The sequence below is a fragment of the Stylophora pistillata genome, chromosome 1 (genome assembly GCF_964205215.1).
Source record: "Stylophora pistillata chromosome 1, jaStyPist1.2, whole genome shotgun sequence".
Lineage (NCBI taxonomy): Eukaryota > Metazoa > Cnidaria > Anthozoa > Scleractinia > Pocilloporidae > Stylophora > Stylophora pistillata.
In genome coordinates, this window is record NC_142519.1 from 10,670,235 (window position 1) to 10,684,704 (window position 14,470).

Here is a 14,470-nt window from a genome sequence, read left to right on the forward strand (position 1 = left end):
TGAGAACGAGGGATGATACAAGAGACAATGGTGTGTTTCACAAAAATGAAATAAGTGGCCTTGCATTCATCATATTTTCCAAAAATCTGTTAATAGAAGCTTGTGGCAATTAGATGTAACGAGATATAGAGCAAGGGTGTCTTGACATTTACTTGAAGGTGACTCCATTGTACGCAAGGCCTATTATTCCCAAGTTTTCGTGTTCCCAATTCTGGCAAAGTCTTATTTATTGAAAGGAATAGAAGAAAAATAGCGCGATAAAACAGATCACTCCTTGTGTAAACCCATCTAGATCTCATTCGCCGATTTCGCATGATAGCTGACACCAGTGTTTTTTGTCTAAAGAACCATGATGCGTCGTTGCAATGCGCCATTTTGTTTGCAGTGTTTTCGTTTCATGCAGCATTAGAAGACATGCTTAGAACATGATAATCAACTTGCACGGGCAAGTTGAATGAGCTAGAAAAATCAAGATTCAACCTCGTGCATAGGTAGAGATATAGAAAGAGAAGCGAACAGAAGTACATATTGTGGTTCTACTGCAGGCTTAGTGTTTACCACAAAGGCACTGACTTCTTCTCTAGTCTCACTTCAGTCGTGGGTTTCTTTGTTTTCGGAGTGGTTTTTACGTCCATTCCTATCCATTTTATTGATTTTTTTGGCTCCTTTGTCCTTCTGTTTATGTTATTTCCACAAATGGGGGCTTGTTCAACGAGGTAACTTTCAACAAGAGTTCATTTATGTTTGAAATGTTGCTCGCTTGCATGCAAAAAGGTAAATGTATCGTCCTTAGCGTAAGTTTTTGCTTGGCGGTTGTGATTGCTGATGCTCCCCATTTTTTCCCTAAACTTCTACCAAGAACACGCAAGGAAGTGTGAATTTTGAATTCTTACAGCCATTTTGCTTAGTGTTTGTAGAAAGTCGAATGCAAGGCATCTTGAAAAGTATTGAGGACATTATCGTAAAAACGGTTTCATGGTGAAAACACGTTCTATATGAAATATGGTCGTTGCCTCAAGAACATGAGACAAACCATTATACTTCATATGGAAAGTATTTAGGTGTCAAAAATCGAGCAAACCTATGTAACCACTTTGCATTTGCTGGACTTAAAACTCGATGAAAAGAACAGAATATATACTATTCTGTAATCACCGTAGTAAATGCAAAAGAATATTGAGTGGACTTAAAATTCGACGAAAATAATAGAATAAATACTATTCTGTAATTCTCCATCGTAAATGTAAAAGAATATTAAGTTAACTGCCCTCATACTTGATTATATGAGTTATTTTGTGTTAAATTCAGGACATCTTGTTTTAAACAAGTATTGTCATCGGCGTTATGGTGGGGTATTCTTCACCCTTCTCCAAATAAATCAGAGATAAATTCGTCATAGAGATAAAACACACGTCCATTAATTCTGTATGGTGGTTACATTAACAGATATTTACCCATTCCAATCGTAGTAATGTTGGGTAAGGAGTAACACCTGCAATCCTTCTTTTTCCCTATACAAAGGAGAATGGGAAATATAAGCCGGAAGACATATACGTCAGTTGGAGCTTTCAAAGCGGATTTTAAAATTACTTCTTAACCACCACAGTCCATTGTTTCTAACAGGATCTTCAGAAGAGGGAAGCATCTAGAAAGCATGGTCTCATCTCATGCAAAAATAGTTGTAAATCGTATCAGTGGTCCCATCATGTTTGACTTTACTTTGAGTAATGCTATGACTCACTGATTACAATAATATCATCATTTACCAGGGACTGCTGTTTGAACAGTCTCAGTTACCAGCACAAGAAGAATCAGAGTTTTAAGGGTTCCCATTTTGTCTCAGTGGATTCGAATTCGAGCTGACAAAAGCGGTCCGAGAGGCTAGGTGTCTATGGGCGCGTTGCTCCTTAAGCAAGAATTTAGCTACCTTTCTCCACACAACCAAGAGCCAATTACAAGAGCGTGGCGCTTAATTGACACAACATCGAAAAATGCAACCACATGATTTGAGCATAGGCTAATCTTTAATTACGTCATTGTTTATGTTTTCTGGCAAAGCATCATGGCAGTTGTTTTGACGGTGTGACAAAAAACGTGAGACGCGTGGTCATTTTGTCGTGAAAAAGCACGTTGCTACGATGGCCCATAAGGGACACACTGATTTCCTCTTCGCAAGTTACTAACTCGCGATGGCGTAACTTGCGATCGCAACTTACAACGACTTCAAAGGGTTTTGAGTGGGAGCGCGAGACGTTCAGACTTAAATTGCGAGCCCCAGATTTGGTTGAGAGCTATGAGAATGAGCTAGAATGAGCTTGTGCAAAAGTCTCACAAAGGATCCTTTTGTTGTAAACCCTTGTACGAAACATCAGATCTGAAAATCTGTCAACAGTCAATAAATTAATTTTTTTTTCCTGGCCATGACCTAATATCCGGTCAAGAAGTTGCGCTTGGTCGTTTCCCTTTGATTTTTTTTACTTTTTTTGACACAAAAGAAGCGTAAGAGTCGCACGAGGCGATAGCCTCGTGCGACTCTAGCTTCTTTGAGTGCTGAGCAAACCTCCCAAGTGCATCCATAACTCGATGGATGCACGCTGCACGCTGCACGCTGCACGCTGCACGCTGCACGCTAACCAATTCTTTTATAACATAAGACTTTCAAACATCTTTCGTTTCGTGTATAAATATTTAATGGTTCAACCAGCTGATTAAGCTCCTGCTCGCTCAAGTTCGCAAATCTCGAACTCTAAGCTGGAGACCCGACAAAGACCTTGAGCTCAAAATTTGGCAGCTCACAAGAATTATCTTCCTTATCTCCGGAAAAATCACAAAATTTGTTCATATTTCACGAGCAAAATACCTACAAAAACAGGAATTATGTTGTGTGTAGTGGTAACATCGACGAAAAAGTTGCCGTGAAAAAAAAGCAAAACAAATTGACGTCAGCGTGCAACCCATGGACAAATGGATCGAGCGTATGAGCCAATCAGAGCGCACGCTTTTGTAAAGCCATGTCAGATTCATTAATTTATTTATTTGTCCACGAGAGTCAAACGCATGTCACGTGGTCTCGTATCGTGAGGCGTATTATAGTCTGAGCCAGCCATCGTTGTTTTTCAGGTGATCGTTTGACGAGTTAGTCTCCCCATACAAGTCAACGCACCCAGATCCGGCTTGTATAATTTATAACTGCAGCTTGCGCAAGAACTTTTACGCTCTTAAAAGACGACATTTAACAGCTTGAATCTTCGGTACGAGTTGTACTACACTGAAAGGAGTCATAATTTGCACTCGCGCAAGCTAACAACTATCGGTTTGATCTATCGGCGAGGGTTACACCACAGAGTCTCTGAAAGAGTCTAAAAGTGTTTGAAACTGTCTGAAGCCTCCTGGAAGCGCCATAAAGTGAAATAAGTTGCATTGTAGTTACATTCTCCTTGCACTGTTGAGAATTTACGGAGGCATATTTCAAAACGACAAAAGTAAGTATGGGAAATAATTATCTCGATCGTACAATACAGGTCAAGGATTGGCTTTGATGACAATTTCGTAAAAAAAAAAGATATCTTTATTCTATTTAAATGCATTTTACTTGCCAGCATTGAAACAAGTTTTTGGATAACACAAAATGTGGAACGATGTGATGTTTTTGGTTTTCACAAATGATTGGCAAGAGTACCCTATAGCCCCATACATTAATTATGCATTCAGACTAGTAGACTTTGTTTTTAAAGTTTTGTCGTGAAAGACAAAGAAGTGGAATGCATAATTAATGTATGGGGTTATATGGTACTCTTTCCTGATTTTCTACAATGCTTATATTCCATTGCTTATAGGAGCCCAGTAGTTTAATGTTACAACTGAAATGTGACTATTATTATCATTTTCCAAGTAATGTCCAGTATTATTAAGACCTCAACATTTGACTTCCTGTAAGCTTGGTAGTCTTCTAACTTCTCTTCATTATGGTTCAGATGAGCATTGATATTTGAACTTGGTGACAATACATGTGTATTAGGCCTTTATTTGGTAGACTACAACTCCTTTTCAGTTACTTGTTTGGTTTTGGTTAATCATCACAATACTGATATACATGAAAAATTACACTCTTGATTGGCTGAAAACAGCTAGGTGTCTTTTTCATGTTTCACTAGTGCAAAAGTAATTACTCAAGTACAAATGTAAACCACGGGTAGGCTCAGCCACAATAGATCACACTAGAAAGATTTACACGAAGTAGGTTGTGCTGACTGATATACACATAGCAGCTGACCAAAATAAACAAAAGCTTGAATTTTGTAGGTATAATAATATTGATAGAAACTAACAAAATTTTACTCCTGAGTAAGATTTCAGGCAAAGGACAAATTTTGATAGCATGTCAAGTTGACCAGTTACATGATGATGTCAAGTTCACCTTTTCATTTCATGTCTCCACATAGCTTGAATTTGGGAAACCCACTGGCATGAAATAACGATATCAATAATAAGAAAACTTGAAAGATTCTGGTACTTTAAATCATATGATACCATCATGCACTTGCCTGTACATTGAACTCTGTTGTGTAAATAAGTTATGTCTGATTACTGTTCCTGAAATCTATTATGGTGACACTTATCTCTACTGAACTTTCTGTTATATAAAACCTATAGGTCAAATTGTGAATCTTATTGGGTTAAAAATTATTAGCAGTTTTAATGTAATGTTACTTCAGAGTACTACCTAACATATGATTCATTAAAATATTGCTTGTGTTCTGATCTTGTTATGCACCCACCTTTTTCCCTAGATGCTTCCATTTGTAACCCCATATCCACCTACCTCAACTAAATTTTTCTGTGTTCTTTATTGAAAATACAGTACCACAAAACCCAAATACAATAATTAGAGTAAACATTTTGCTCTCAACCAACTGAAAATAGAATTTTGTGCCCTAATGGGTAATAGAAACCTACACTCAGCACTATGTTACTTTACATGTATGTATTGTCCACAATTAGTCTTGCATTTAAACCAGATCAAGCTCCCAATGGCTTCTAGTGTAGATTTCATCATTTCCCGAACATTTCGGCAAGTTCTGTCTTTGTGTACTGGTACACAAAATGCCAAAAATATTCATATGAAATGCTTCCTTAGAGTTAATTTCACATCACTTGCCTTGGAAAAGACTATCAACCTACAAACTTCAGAACTCAATTCCACTTCGTTAGGTAAACAAAATCATGACTGAATCTATTAGGCCACTATAGGAGATGATACTGATGCTTTTTTTAGTTCCTAAAATCTTCAGGTTACATATGCAACCTTTGTCGTCAAAATGAGGCCTCCATAACAAAGTTTGGCCATTAACCCTCATCTTGAAAATGAACATTTCAGGACCATTTTATGCCAGTTATCTTATTTTATCGATAAACAGGAACAATATTGAAAACTATCTAACCATAATCAGATATTAGCTCTTCTAATCATCAATCCTTTTCATGCCTCGTGGCACATAGGGCCTTCACAGGGCTTTTCCACTTCTCTCGATTGGTAGCTGCTGTCCGCACCTCCTCCCACGATCTCCAACCTGCCTCTTGCCTTTCTTTCTCAACTGTACGTCTCGAAGCTCTTCTAACAGAAACTCGATAAGACATCAGACACTAGAAAGCTGCTCAATTTTGTAAGCCACACATATATGCATTGCGGACCTATTTTTTCTAATTGATGGTGTTTGCTGTATTCACATGGCCTGGTTACCATACTGTACCAGCCAACTCTCACGCATGATGCGCGAGTCTCGCGTCCACGGCCGAAAGACATCGATCTCATGCATTGAGGGCAATTTCTCATGCCTGACTTGGAAATGCAGTTGACTTGTTCTTTAGCACACTAACAACAAAAATTAAATCCCATATTCCCCTTAAATATTCCAACAAACTGGGCTTGTTGTTGCTTCAAATAGCTTTGGACGTGTTCAGAAGTCATCAGAGCATCTTTGGACATATTCAGTTGCATTCGGAAGTCTTTGGTAAATTGTTGGAAGTTGCCGGAACAACTTCGGAAACTCCGGTTGTAAGGAGACAAAAATCTCGTGTATTTGACTCGGAAAAAGTTGGCAGGTATACCAGAGTTCTCTAGCACTTTCCTTTATATTATACCATGGATTATATAATTTTTGTAAGTGAATTGGAGATAATGGTGTATGAATCCTTTTCACACTTCCATCTACAACCAGTACTAGTTCCAGTACCTTTATCTCTTTTTACTTCTTATGGTAGTGCACTGGATGGTGCTCCATCATTCATGCCATGAAGTATGTGAATGAGGGTAAATGATTGAGTGTCTTAGAGAATTTGAAGGCAAACTAACAGGTCTGCAGCATGTGGATAATCCTGCTGTTGTTAAAAGAAAAACGAAGAACTGGGAATGAGTAATGGGGAATAGAAAACGGAAAAACTCGAAGTTGTTCATTAACCTACACAATCCTTTTAATGGTATGTTACTGTATCTAGAAGTAAAGTTTGTCACAGCTTGTTAAGGAAAAATGCATTTTTAATGACCAATTAAAAATACATTCTAACAGGAAGGAAGGCCTCAAAGGGTAAAAGGGTGTTCAAAAGAACACTAGAAGTTTTAAAGTTCTCAAAAGTCCTGGTTGGTATTCAAATTAAAACCCATTGACACCTGAACCGCCCGTAACCGCCCGAACTTCGCGATCGCCTCGCGCGAGAACGCTTTCCCCCCTACCTCCCATACTAAGTGGAGTTTTGTCCCCAAACTTCCTCTATAGTTTGGAGATCAATAAGCCAATCAGAATCCGTTGTTTGCGCATATATTTTTTCGACTTTAGGGGGTACTAGAGGGGCATTACTTTATGCGTCTTCACTAAATGATCAAATTTGAAAATATGGCGTCCACGCGGCCGACCCTCAAAATTTTCAGGTCGGATTTTTCGTTCATTTGCGATCGAGTTAGACCTTGTGGAATTCAGAATGTAAAGTAACAATGCTATAGAATACTCTACTTGGAAAAGAATGGATATCCAGGTCTTAAAAGTGACAGAATAAGCTCTCAAGTCAACGACATTACGATTCTCTAAGGCGATGCGAATTATGGACGTAAAGTGAAAACCGAACTTTCGGACTTCAAGCAGGGCCTGGCGACAATTTGACGATTCGATGGCCCGGTAAATATTATGTTTGAGTAACAATGTGTTCAAAAAGTATAGTTTAATAGAAGATTTTGCCTCAAATCGAAGTTTTCTCAGAATTTTCACCATAACGCTGCGCAATTTCTGGCCACGAAGGCAAGTAAACAACGATCCAAGCATGATGAATTTTACCGCGTGGGCTTTTTACACGTAAGAAATTCGTACGTTTTTCGCTTATTACAGTAAATCAAAAACTGTTTTGAATAAATCTGACGTCCCGAAATATTTCTTGGCCATTTTAGTCTTGCTTCCTATTGATAGATTCCATGAAACTTGAGATCTCTTCACTCACGGACAAATTTGCATATTCCCTTTTGAAATATGATCCACATGCCTATTTTCACACATGCGAAAATATTTAGCGATTTTTATCTTTCATCTTGATTTTTGAGTTAAAACGTAATATGCACCTATCGCTTTTTTCGCCGGAAATAAGTTCTTTAATTAGTCCTCTTTCACTGGAGCTTGTTTTTTGGAAAAGCTGATTTTTAAAAATTTACTGCGCATTGTGTTTGCCTTCTTGGTTTCTCCAAAATTTTGACTTTTCGTCGGCACGTGTTACACGTAAGTGTCAATGGGTTAATGCCACAAATCATGTACAAAAATACTTTCTACAAAATTAGGTTGTATTTGTAACATCTCTTTCTTCCCTTTTCAGTTAAAATGCAACATTATTATGTTGTAAATTCATATATATTTTAACCTTATGTACATAATGCTGAATTGATGTGCACATGTTTTATTTTGGCTCAATGCACTTTCAAGAGTGAAGAAGGAAAAATGCATAAATAAACATTCAAATTGAAACTGAAAAGGTGTTTTTCTGTTACATAGGCAACACCACTTTTGTCAATATAAAGAAAAAAGCTCTGTTACCAAACCATGAAATAAACTACTCTGTAGCTTTCTACTATATATGCCAGAGCATAGTTAGTAGAGGAGACTGGTTAGGAAACGCGGCAAACTTCAGTCGGATAGGTTATTGTTCGATTTTATCGAGGTCACGTGACAATGACCCTGCACACATAAATCCAAAATGGCGCCGCGGGCTTGTTTCGACAGTCACGTAGCGTTTAAGTTTTTGGATTTTCTCCGTGATCGAGCGACATCTTACCTTCAAAATATAGCTAAAAACATTAATCAAGTCTGTGGACATAATGCCAGGTGAAAATTTTTCAGTATTTGGCTGTGGAACGAGTAGGAGAAGTAAAGGAATTGGAATCTGGAAGCTACCGGCGCCGCGAAACGCAGAATACAAGAATTGGCGAGAAGACTGGCTGAAAATAAATAAGTTACTCTATGTTAGATACTTTAACCATATAGCCTTTATACTCATTTTGTCTATAAAATAATCATTAATGAGTAATATTTAATATGTTGCAGGTTGTAGCTACCAAATTAATCTTTTGTAATAAATTACTTATTGACAAATTGTGGCAGGCTCTTAATTCTAACTATATCTGCCTTTCTTGTTCTTTGCTGGCTCTACAAATTTCCTTTCGTAGTGTTTTTGTCTTCATTTGTTTACATTGAATTTTGTGTTTCTGTATAACATCTTTAGCCAGTGAAAAACACCGTACAGTAACATAAATGAATAATGCTGTCCAAAACATCTTTTGCAATGCTGTTATCTACCACTGCGTCTGAGTCCAACAACATGGTGTTATATGCTTTGACCAATTGAACATCACAAGCTGATTTGGATTCTATCTTAACATTGTCAATCTTCAGCTGGAGACTTCCTGAGGTCAGAATCCTAAAATTATGTTCTATTCTCTTAAATTGTTTGAGCTTGTTTAGAAATAACCCAAAGTCCACCTCGGTTTAAAGATGAAATTAGCTTTTGACTCCCTGCGACATGCAAATCTTCTGCTTTGCCAGCTTTCAGTATTGAAGCTGTTTGTTCAGTATGTGCTGTGGGATTATATACATTGTTCACCTTGCTATAAAGCTTGTGCAGTACATATCCTCCAATATCTTGTAACCCTGCCATTTCTCTATTACACAGTTTAGTAGGGATATTGGGATTTGGTGATTCATCTTTCTGTTTGCTGTGAGCTATCAAACAATCAGCCACTTTGGTACTAAACAATGTTGCCGCATTACTTGACAACCCCACAAAAATCTTTGTTGAATTGAGGCCTATTCTTGAATAGTACTTCGAGTAGAATTGTTCTGCATTTCCAGTTTTAACCAAACGCATATACATGGATTCTACTTCTGAGTTCATATTTTCTTCATCCCAGGCAATCGTATATCTTCGTAGCTCTTCTTTTACGCTTTGAGGGTAGATTTTCTTTCAATTTTTTTATCTCGTGCTTTCATTGATAACGCTTCGAAGTCTTCAGCAGTGAATTTGGCTTCTTGAGTCGGTTGATTTCCCTGCGCTTGTTCCTCCTTATGCTTTATTGTCTTGTCTTTTTAATCCAGCCTTAGGCTTGCATTTCTTTTGGCACAACTCGCAAACAATTCCCTCTTCGTATTGAACCTAAAAATCGAAAGACTTTCAGTAAAAAAAATATGTCGTACTACGACCGATGCCATTGCTAAGGGCATCAATAATTACAAAGTTTTTGGGCGAAAATAACGTTTTAAAGGCTTCTAAAAGACGTACAGAGTCAGCTGCTTCGACAAAGTGCTCTTGTAATTCTTCCTTGTTTTCCAAAGTTTCCAATATGGCATCAAAATCGTCGCCGAAGAAAAATAAGTCGTTCATGTCCTCCATGTTGTTTTGGTTCTGTGCAGGGTCATTGGTCACGTGACGTTCAAGCGAAGCTCAGAGGACAGACAATAGGCCGGCCCTCTGAAGTTTGCCGCGTTTCCTAACCAGTCCCCTCTACTAACTATGGCCAGAGTTATGGAAACAATGCCAAGCAATTTGTGTTGTTCAAAGAAGAAAAAACTCTTAAATTTCATAAAGTTTAAAGGTAACAAACCTTTCCAAACTTTCAGATTTAGTAACTTTTTCTGTCAAACCTTTCAGGAGTTCACTAGGTTATGGTGTGTAAAAAATGTACCAGAACAGGAACAATTAGAGTTGAGTAAAATTATGTCAACCCTTTATCAAGCTTGTAGTACATAAAAAATTTGAAAAAGTTCCACTTTGTGGATTTGAGAGTTTTTTTGTTACAAGAGTTAATTTCTGCAATTTTCTGTTCAAGCAGCAGGAAAAAATAAGAGTAACAAACCCAACATTCTCTTATTTGCAACTTATATCCCATTCACACCAGAAAACTTGTTTAGTTAAACCAGGTTTAACTAAATAAAAATCAGAAGCAGAGAACTGAAAAACTAAATTTTCCACGAGATTCAAGCAATTGCTAAATTGTATTTTCAATGTGCCACATTTGAAGTCAACCAAATATTGATTTGAGCAGCTTCTATGGAGCTGTTGTGTTAAACCATGTTTAACAAAACAGCTTTAAAGCATGTTTAGGCTTTGGTGTGAATGAGGTATTAGTTAGCTTAAACAGAAGGGAAATACTGTATAGATGGACATTTCAAGTGAGTCTGCCATGCAGGCTTTTTCATCAAACTAACAAGAGCAAATTTCTGTTGCTTTTTGTGTCATTAATTTTTCCTGCAAAAACCTTTATAATTTTGCACATCAAGGACCACTAGAAAAAATTAGCATGCAAAATTTTCATGCTTCACAATTATACAGTCATGCTCAGGAAATTTGAGCAAGACCTTTCTCTATGAGAAAGCAAACCTAAAAAACTAACCATCAAATTACAATGTTAATCTACATGCAGCAGTAGCTGGACATTTGTCACATTTTACAGTGTAACATTGCGTATATGGCGTAGCTCTCTATACTACTGGATTCTTAGTCGGTGAATGAGTGGAACAACACCTGTGAGAGATTTTTTCTTTCTCTAGCTTGTATAAATGCTTCACATGTTTTTCCCTAATTAAAGCTATTTTGAATTCCTGCTTTCTTCAGTTAGTGAAGTAAGGTTTTTTTGTCAGCTTTAAACAATTAAAGAGATTTTTCCTATCAATCATTTCTTTAGACTTCTTTTTCTGTTGAATATGCCACCTTCGAAGGGTAGTTACTTTCAGAAATTGAGCACCTTTGGGCAGTTGTTAACAGCTTTCACAACTTAACTGTATTTTCTTTTAACATGAATGCAATACTTATACAGGTAAAATACCGTTTGAAAATATCTCGTAAATTGATTTAAGAGCTAGTAATCCTGGTAATCATAACTAAAATTTGTAATAAGAGTAGCATTCATGCAAAGAAAATACCAAATAAATGTTTAACAATTTACTGATAGAGCTTAAAATCTTGATTACTTAATAGTCATATACAAAAAACTGAAATTTATCATTGCTAGTATTTACATTTTCCTCAGGAAGATGGTACTCTAATGAATAGTTTTCACCAGCTTTGGAGCTTTCAGACCTTATTTTCAAAAAGTTTCCTAAATGTAACCCATCAAGCATTCTTTCTTCTGGAATTGCACAGGTGGCAGGAGGGCTAAGTAGGGTGAGACTTCCTTGAGAGAGAAAGAGGACACCTGCGGCAACAAAATGCCCCACCATGGCACTGACTATGGGCTGATCTGATATGAAGGGTGGAAGACAATTAGAATTATTCATAAACAGATCACTTTATCCCTAAAATGTAGTCTGGATACTTTTTAACAGACATAACATTTTTGTGAATAATAAGGTTGCAAATTTATCAAGAACAGGTTCAGTCTTGGACACTTGGTAACACATGCGCTTTTAGGGAAGTACCCCGAAAAGAGAGAAAGAGAGAGAGATCAATTTTCCAAATAGTTCTGAATAGGTCGACCTCAGTTAAGGTTAAGACACAATTTTCAACCTGACATGCCATAGTAGGTGTGGAGTTTGATTCCTAGCAGGGGTCATTTCATGTATACAAGCCCTTATATTAACTGCTGGGCTACTAAAATGGCTTGTTAAGTTGGGAGATAATTAACTTTTAAAATTTAAACCAGTCAACAAGAGCAACACCAACCTGATAAAAGGTATATATCCATCAAGTGCCATATGCCCTGCCATGAAGCCACCACTCCAAGCCCCAGTAGATAAAGGAAACTTTTCTCTACTACTGTTCCCATAGCCCGCGTCAACAAGGAATTCGCCAGGTTTAATTCAAAGGACAACAAGTACTCGCCCATGAAATAGCATGAAATGAATACAGTGTATCCCAAGCCCAAAAGAAGGACTGAATATGTAAACTTCGACCCACATGGCGATGTCACATTACTCAGAATTATCCATGTTCCTCGCCAATAGACTATAACACCTGCACCTATAACATAGACAGTGACAAAACTGTTCAATACATGTGAGTAACAAGCTGTCTTGCTCCTTAAACAATGCTTTACGGTAAGAATCACTTCTGATGGTTCAGTCTGTCTCTCACTGACGCAGTAACCTGGAACGGCGATTATAGATCTAGGTGTTTTCAACAAAAACACGATCAAGAATCCAATTCCGTGGGAAACACCGGCGCTTGTAGAAGAAGTCGTAGTGTAATGATCTAGTATCATCCACAACCCTCTCCATGATGCGACGGTCAAGTTCGCCAGAAGGTAAATAAGAACGAGATACAATGCGTTCTTCGCTTTCGCTTCGTTTAAGAATTTCTTTAAACGATCCTCTATTGCTGTCATTATGAAAATCATCCCGAAACTCGCATTGACCCCAACTAAGGCACTTAAAACTGCATCACCAGGAAAAAGGAGGTCAAACATATACCATGTACCCCGCCAGAAGTTTACCACGGCGGGTGTAAGTAGGCATAAGACGAGGACCAAGTAAAGGAATTTTTTCCGACATAACCTAGGAACAGATTTGGTTACCATACTTCGGAGGTGGCAAATCGAAAGACGTGTGATAATTATCGCAATGCGCATCATCCAAAACCACTACCGCTGCTACCCAGAGGCTGTTAGAACATAGCTAGCAGAACCGCGCAATCAAATTCAATATACGTAAGCGTGCTCAAAATCCCGATAGTGCACTCTGATAGCCTCAGCAACTCGCTTCGCTAGAAATTTTTTTTTTCCGCTCGAGCGGCCATTGTTAGCGCGAGGAAAAATAATATATATCGCAACAATAATGGATACAAACAGAAACAACATATGGCAATCTGCGGTCTCTCTTTACATTTAGGCAACACGGAAAGCCGCAAAACTCTTGAACAAAAGTTAATCTGTCAAACCGGCACTCTTAATCCCACAGGTATCAACGAACGCTTTTCATTCCACTAATTTAGTCGTGTTTTTCCCGTTGCCATGTTCCCACCAATGGCGTAGCTCCGCTTTCTGCATATAAAACCATATACAACCTCCATTCGCTCTGACGATGGGCTAACGCTCGAAAGGTCAGCTTTATTCCTTTACTAACTATGGTTACGGCGGCCAATTTACAATTTCACCTTAGGCCCTCCACAGACTAGGGATTCAGTTGTCGACAACTATTTGTGATCGACAACTAAAAGTTATCGACAACTAAAAAACGTAGTCTGTGGCGCAAGTTGTCGACAACTAAACCGCAAATTATTAGTTGTCGACGGCCTCATTTTTTAGCGATTTTTTAGTGTGTGTAAACTTTTGTTTTAGTTGTCGAGTAATTTTCGATCTCCGCGCTACTGTGTCAGCGGCTTTCCCAGCTGGCTTAAAACCACAGGTCCCCCAAGCTCTGTCACAGGCTCTTTCACAGTGAATAATTAAAGAGTTTGTATAGTGGTTTAGTTGGACTTGCTTTTGAGCTCCGTAAATGTAAAGTTGTGTGAAATAATCAAAGAAATAAAGTCTTACCTTCATAGAGAGTAGTCTTTGTTGTTCTCCTCGCGATTTGAGGCCGTTTTGATGTGTTTTAGCTTGACGCCCTACGGTAATTTAGGGCGTCAAGCTAAAACACATCAAAACGGCCTCAAATCGCGGGGAGAACAACAAAGACTACTCTCTATGAAGGTAAGACTTTATTTCTTTGATTATTTCACACAACTTTACATTTACGGAGCTCAAAAGCAAGTCCAACTAAACCACTATGCAAACTCTTTAATTATTCACTATGAAAGAGCCTGTGACAGAGCTTGGGCACCTGTGCTTAAAACATGGAGGATTTCAGAAGTAAAATACTCGGTAAAGAAAACATTCTTTTTTATCTTTCTTCTCCACATCCTTCTTGGAGGTGGAAATGACACTAAAGATGTCATTATTGCGGCACCTTGTGCCCACCAACAAGTTCTGATGCAGGATATTTTATCCAAAACGATTGAACGGCAAGTT

At 38.0% G+C, this 14,470-nt stretch overlaps 2 protein-coding genes across 7 annotated transcripts in view; both read right to left on the bottom strand.

The window, feature by feature from the left end:
- The window catches only part of LOC111321995 (uncharacterized), a 34,101-nt gene extending 32,151 nt beyond the window's left edge, over positions 1-1,950 (bottom strand). For both annotated transcript variants that reach the window (XM_088736301.1, XM_088736300.1), the window contains exons 1-2: positions 1,767-1,950; positions 1,455-1,511 (exon numbers count right to left, since the gene is read on the bottom strand). In XM_088736301.1, the coding sequence (XP_088592427.1) occupies positions 1,455-1,511; positions 1,767-1,833 (124 nt within the window). In that variant the 5' untranslated portion in view covers positions 1,834-1,950. The remainder of the gene's footprint in view (positions 1-1,454; positions 1,512-1,766) is intronic.
- A 3,597-nt stretch (positions 1,951-5,547) lies between these two features.
- On the bottom strand, positions 5,548-14,058 carry LOC111322066 (uncharacterized). 5 transcript variants are annotated; one of them, XM_088736200.1, is made up of 3 exons: positions 12,187-14,057; positions 11,544-11,764; positions 5,548-6,375 (listed from the first exon to the last, which is right to left on the bottom strand). In XM_088736200.1, the coding sequence occupies exons 1-3, from the start codon at positions 13,091-13,093 to the stop codon at positions 6,328-6,330; spliced, it is 1,176 nt and encodes a 391-aa protein (XP_088592326.1). In that variant the 5' UTR covers positions 13,094-14,057; the 3' UTR covers positions 5,548-6,327. The 5 variants fall into 5 exon arrangements, 4 of the variants coding, with proteins under 4 accessions (XP_088592326.1, XP_022780839.2, XP_088592318.1 ...); XM_022925104.2 differs by having other exon boundaries at positions 5,548-6,378; XR_015992501.1 differs by lacking the exon at positions 5,548-6,375 and adding an exon at positions 7,917-9,681 and having other exon boundaries at positions 9,808-11,764; positions 12,187-14,054.
- Positions 14,059-14,470: the final 412 nt, after the last annotated feature.

Excerpts from the sequence above, each read along its gene's own strand:
- LOC111322066 (XM_088736192.1), bottom strand. The coding sequence starts at position 13,093 with ATGATGCGCATTGCGATAATTATCACACGTCTTTCGATTTGCCACCTC. Across the intron at positions 11,765-12,186 it reads GGATATATACCTTTTATCAG|ATCAGCCCATAGTCAGTGCC; the intron begins GTTGGTGTTGCT and ends CCTTCATATCAG. Across the intron at positions 9,682-11,543 it reads ACCATCTTCCTGAGGAAAAT|GTTCAATACGAAGAGGGAAT; the intron begins GTAAATACTAGC and ends TTCGATTTTTAG.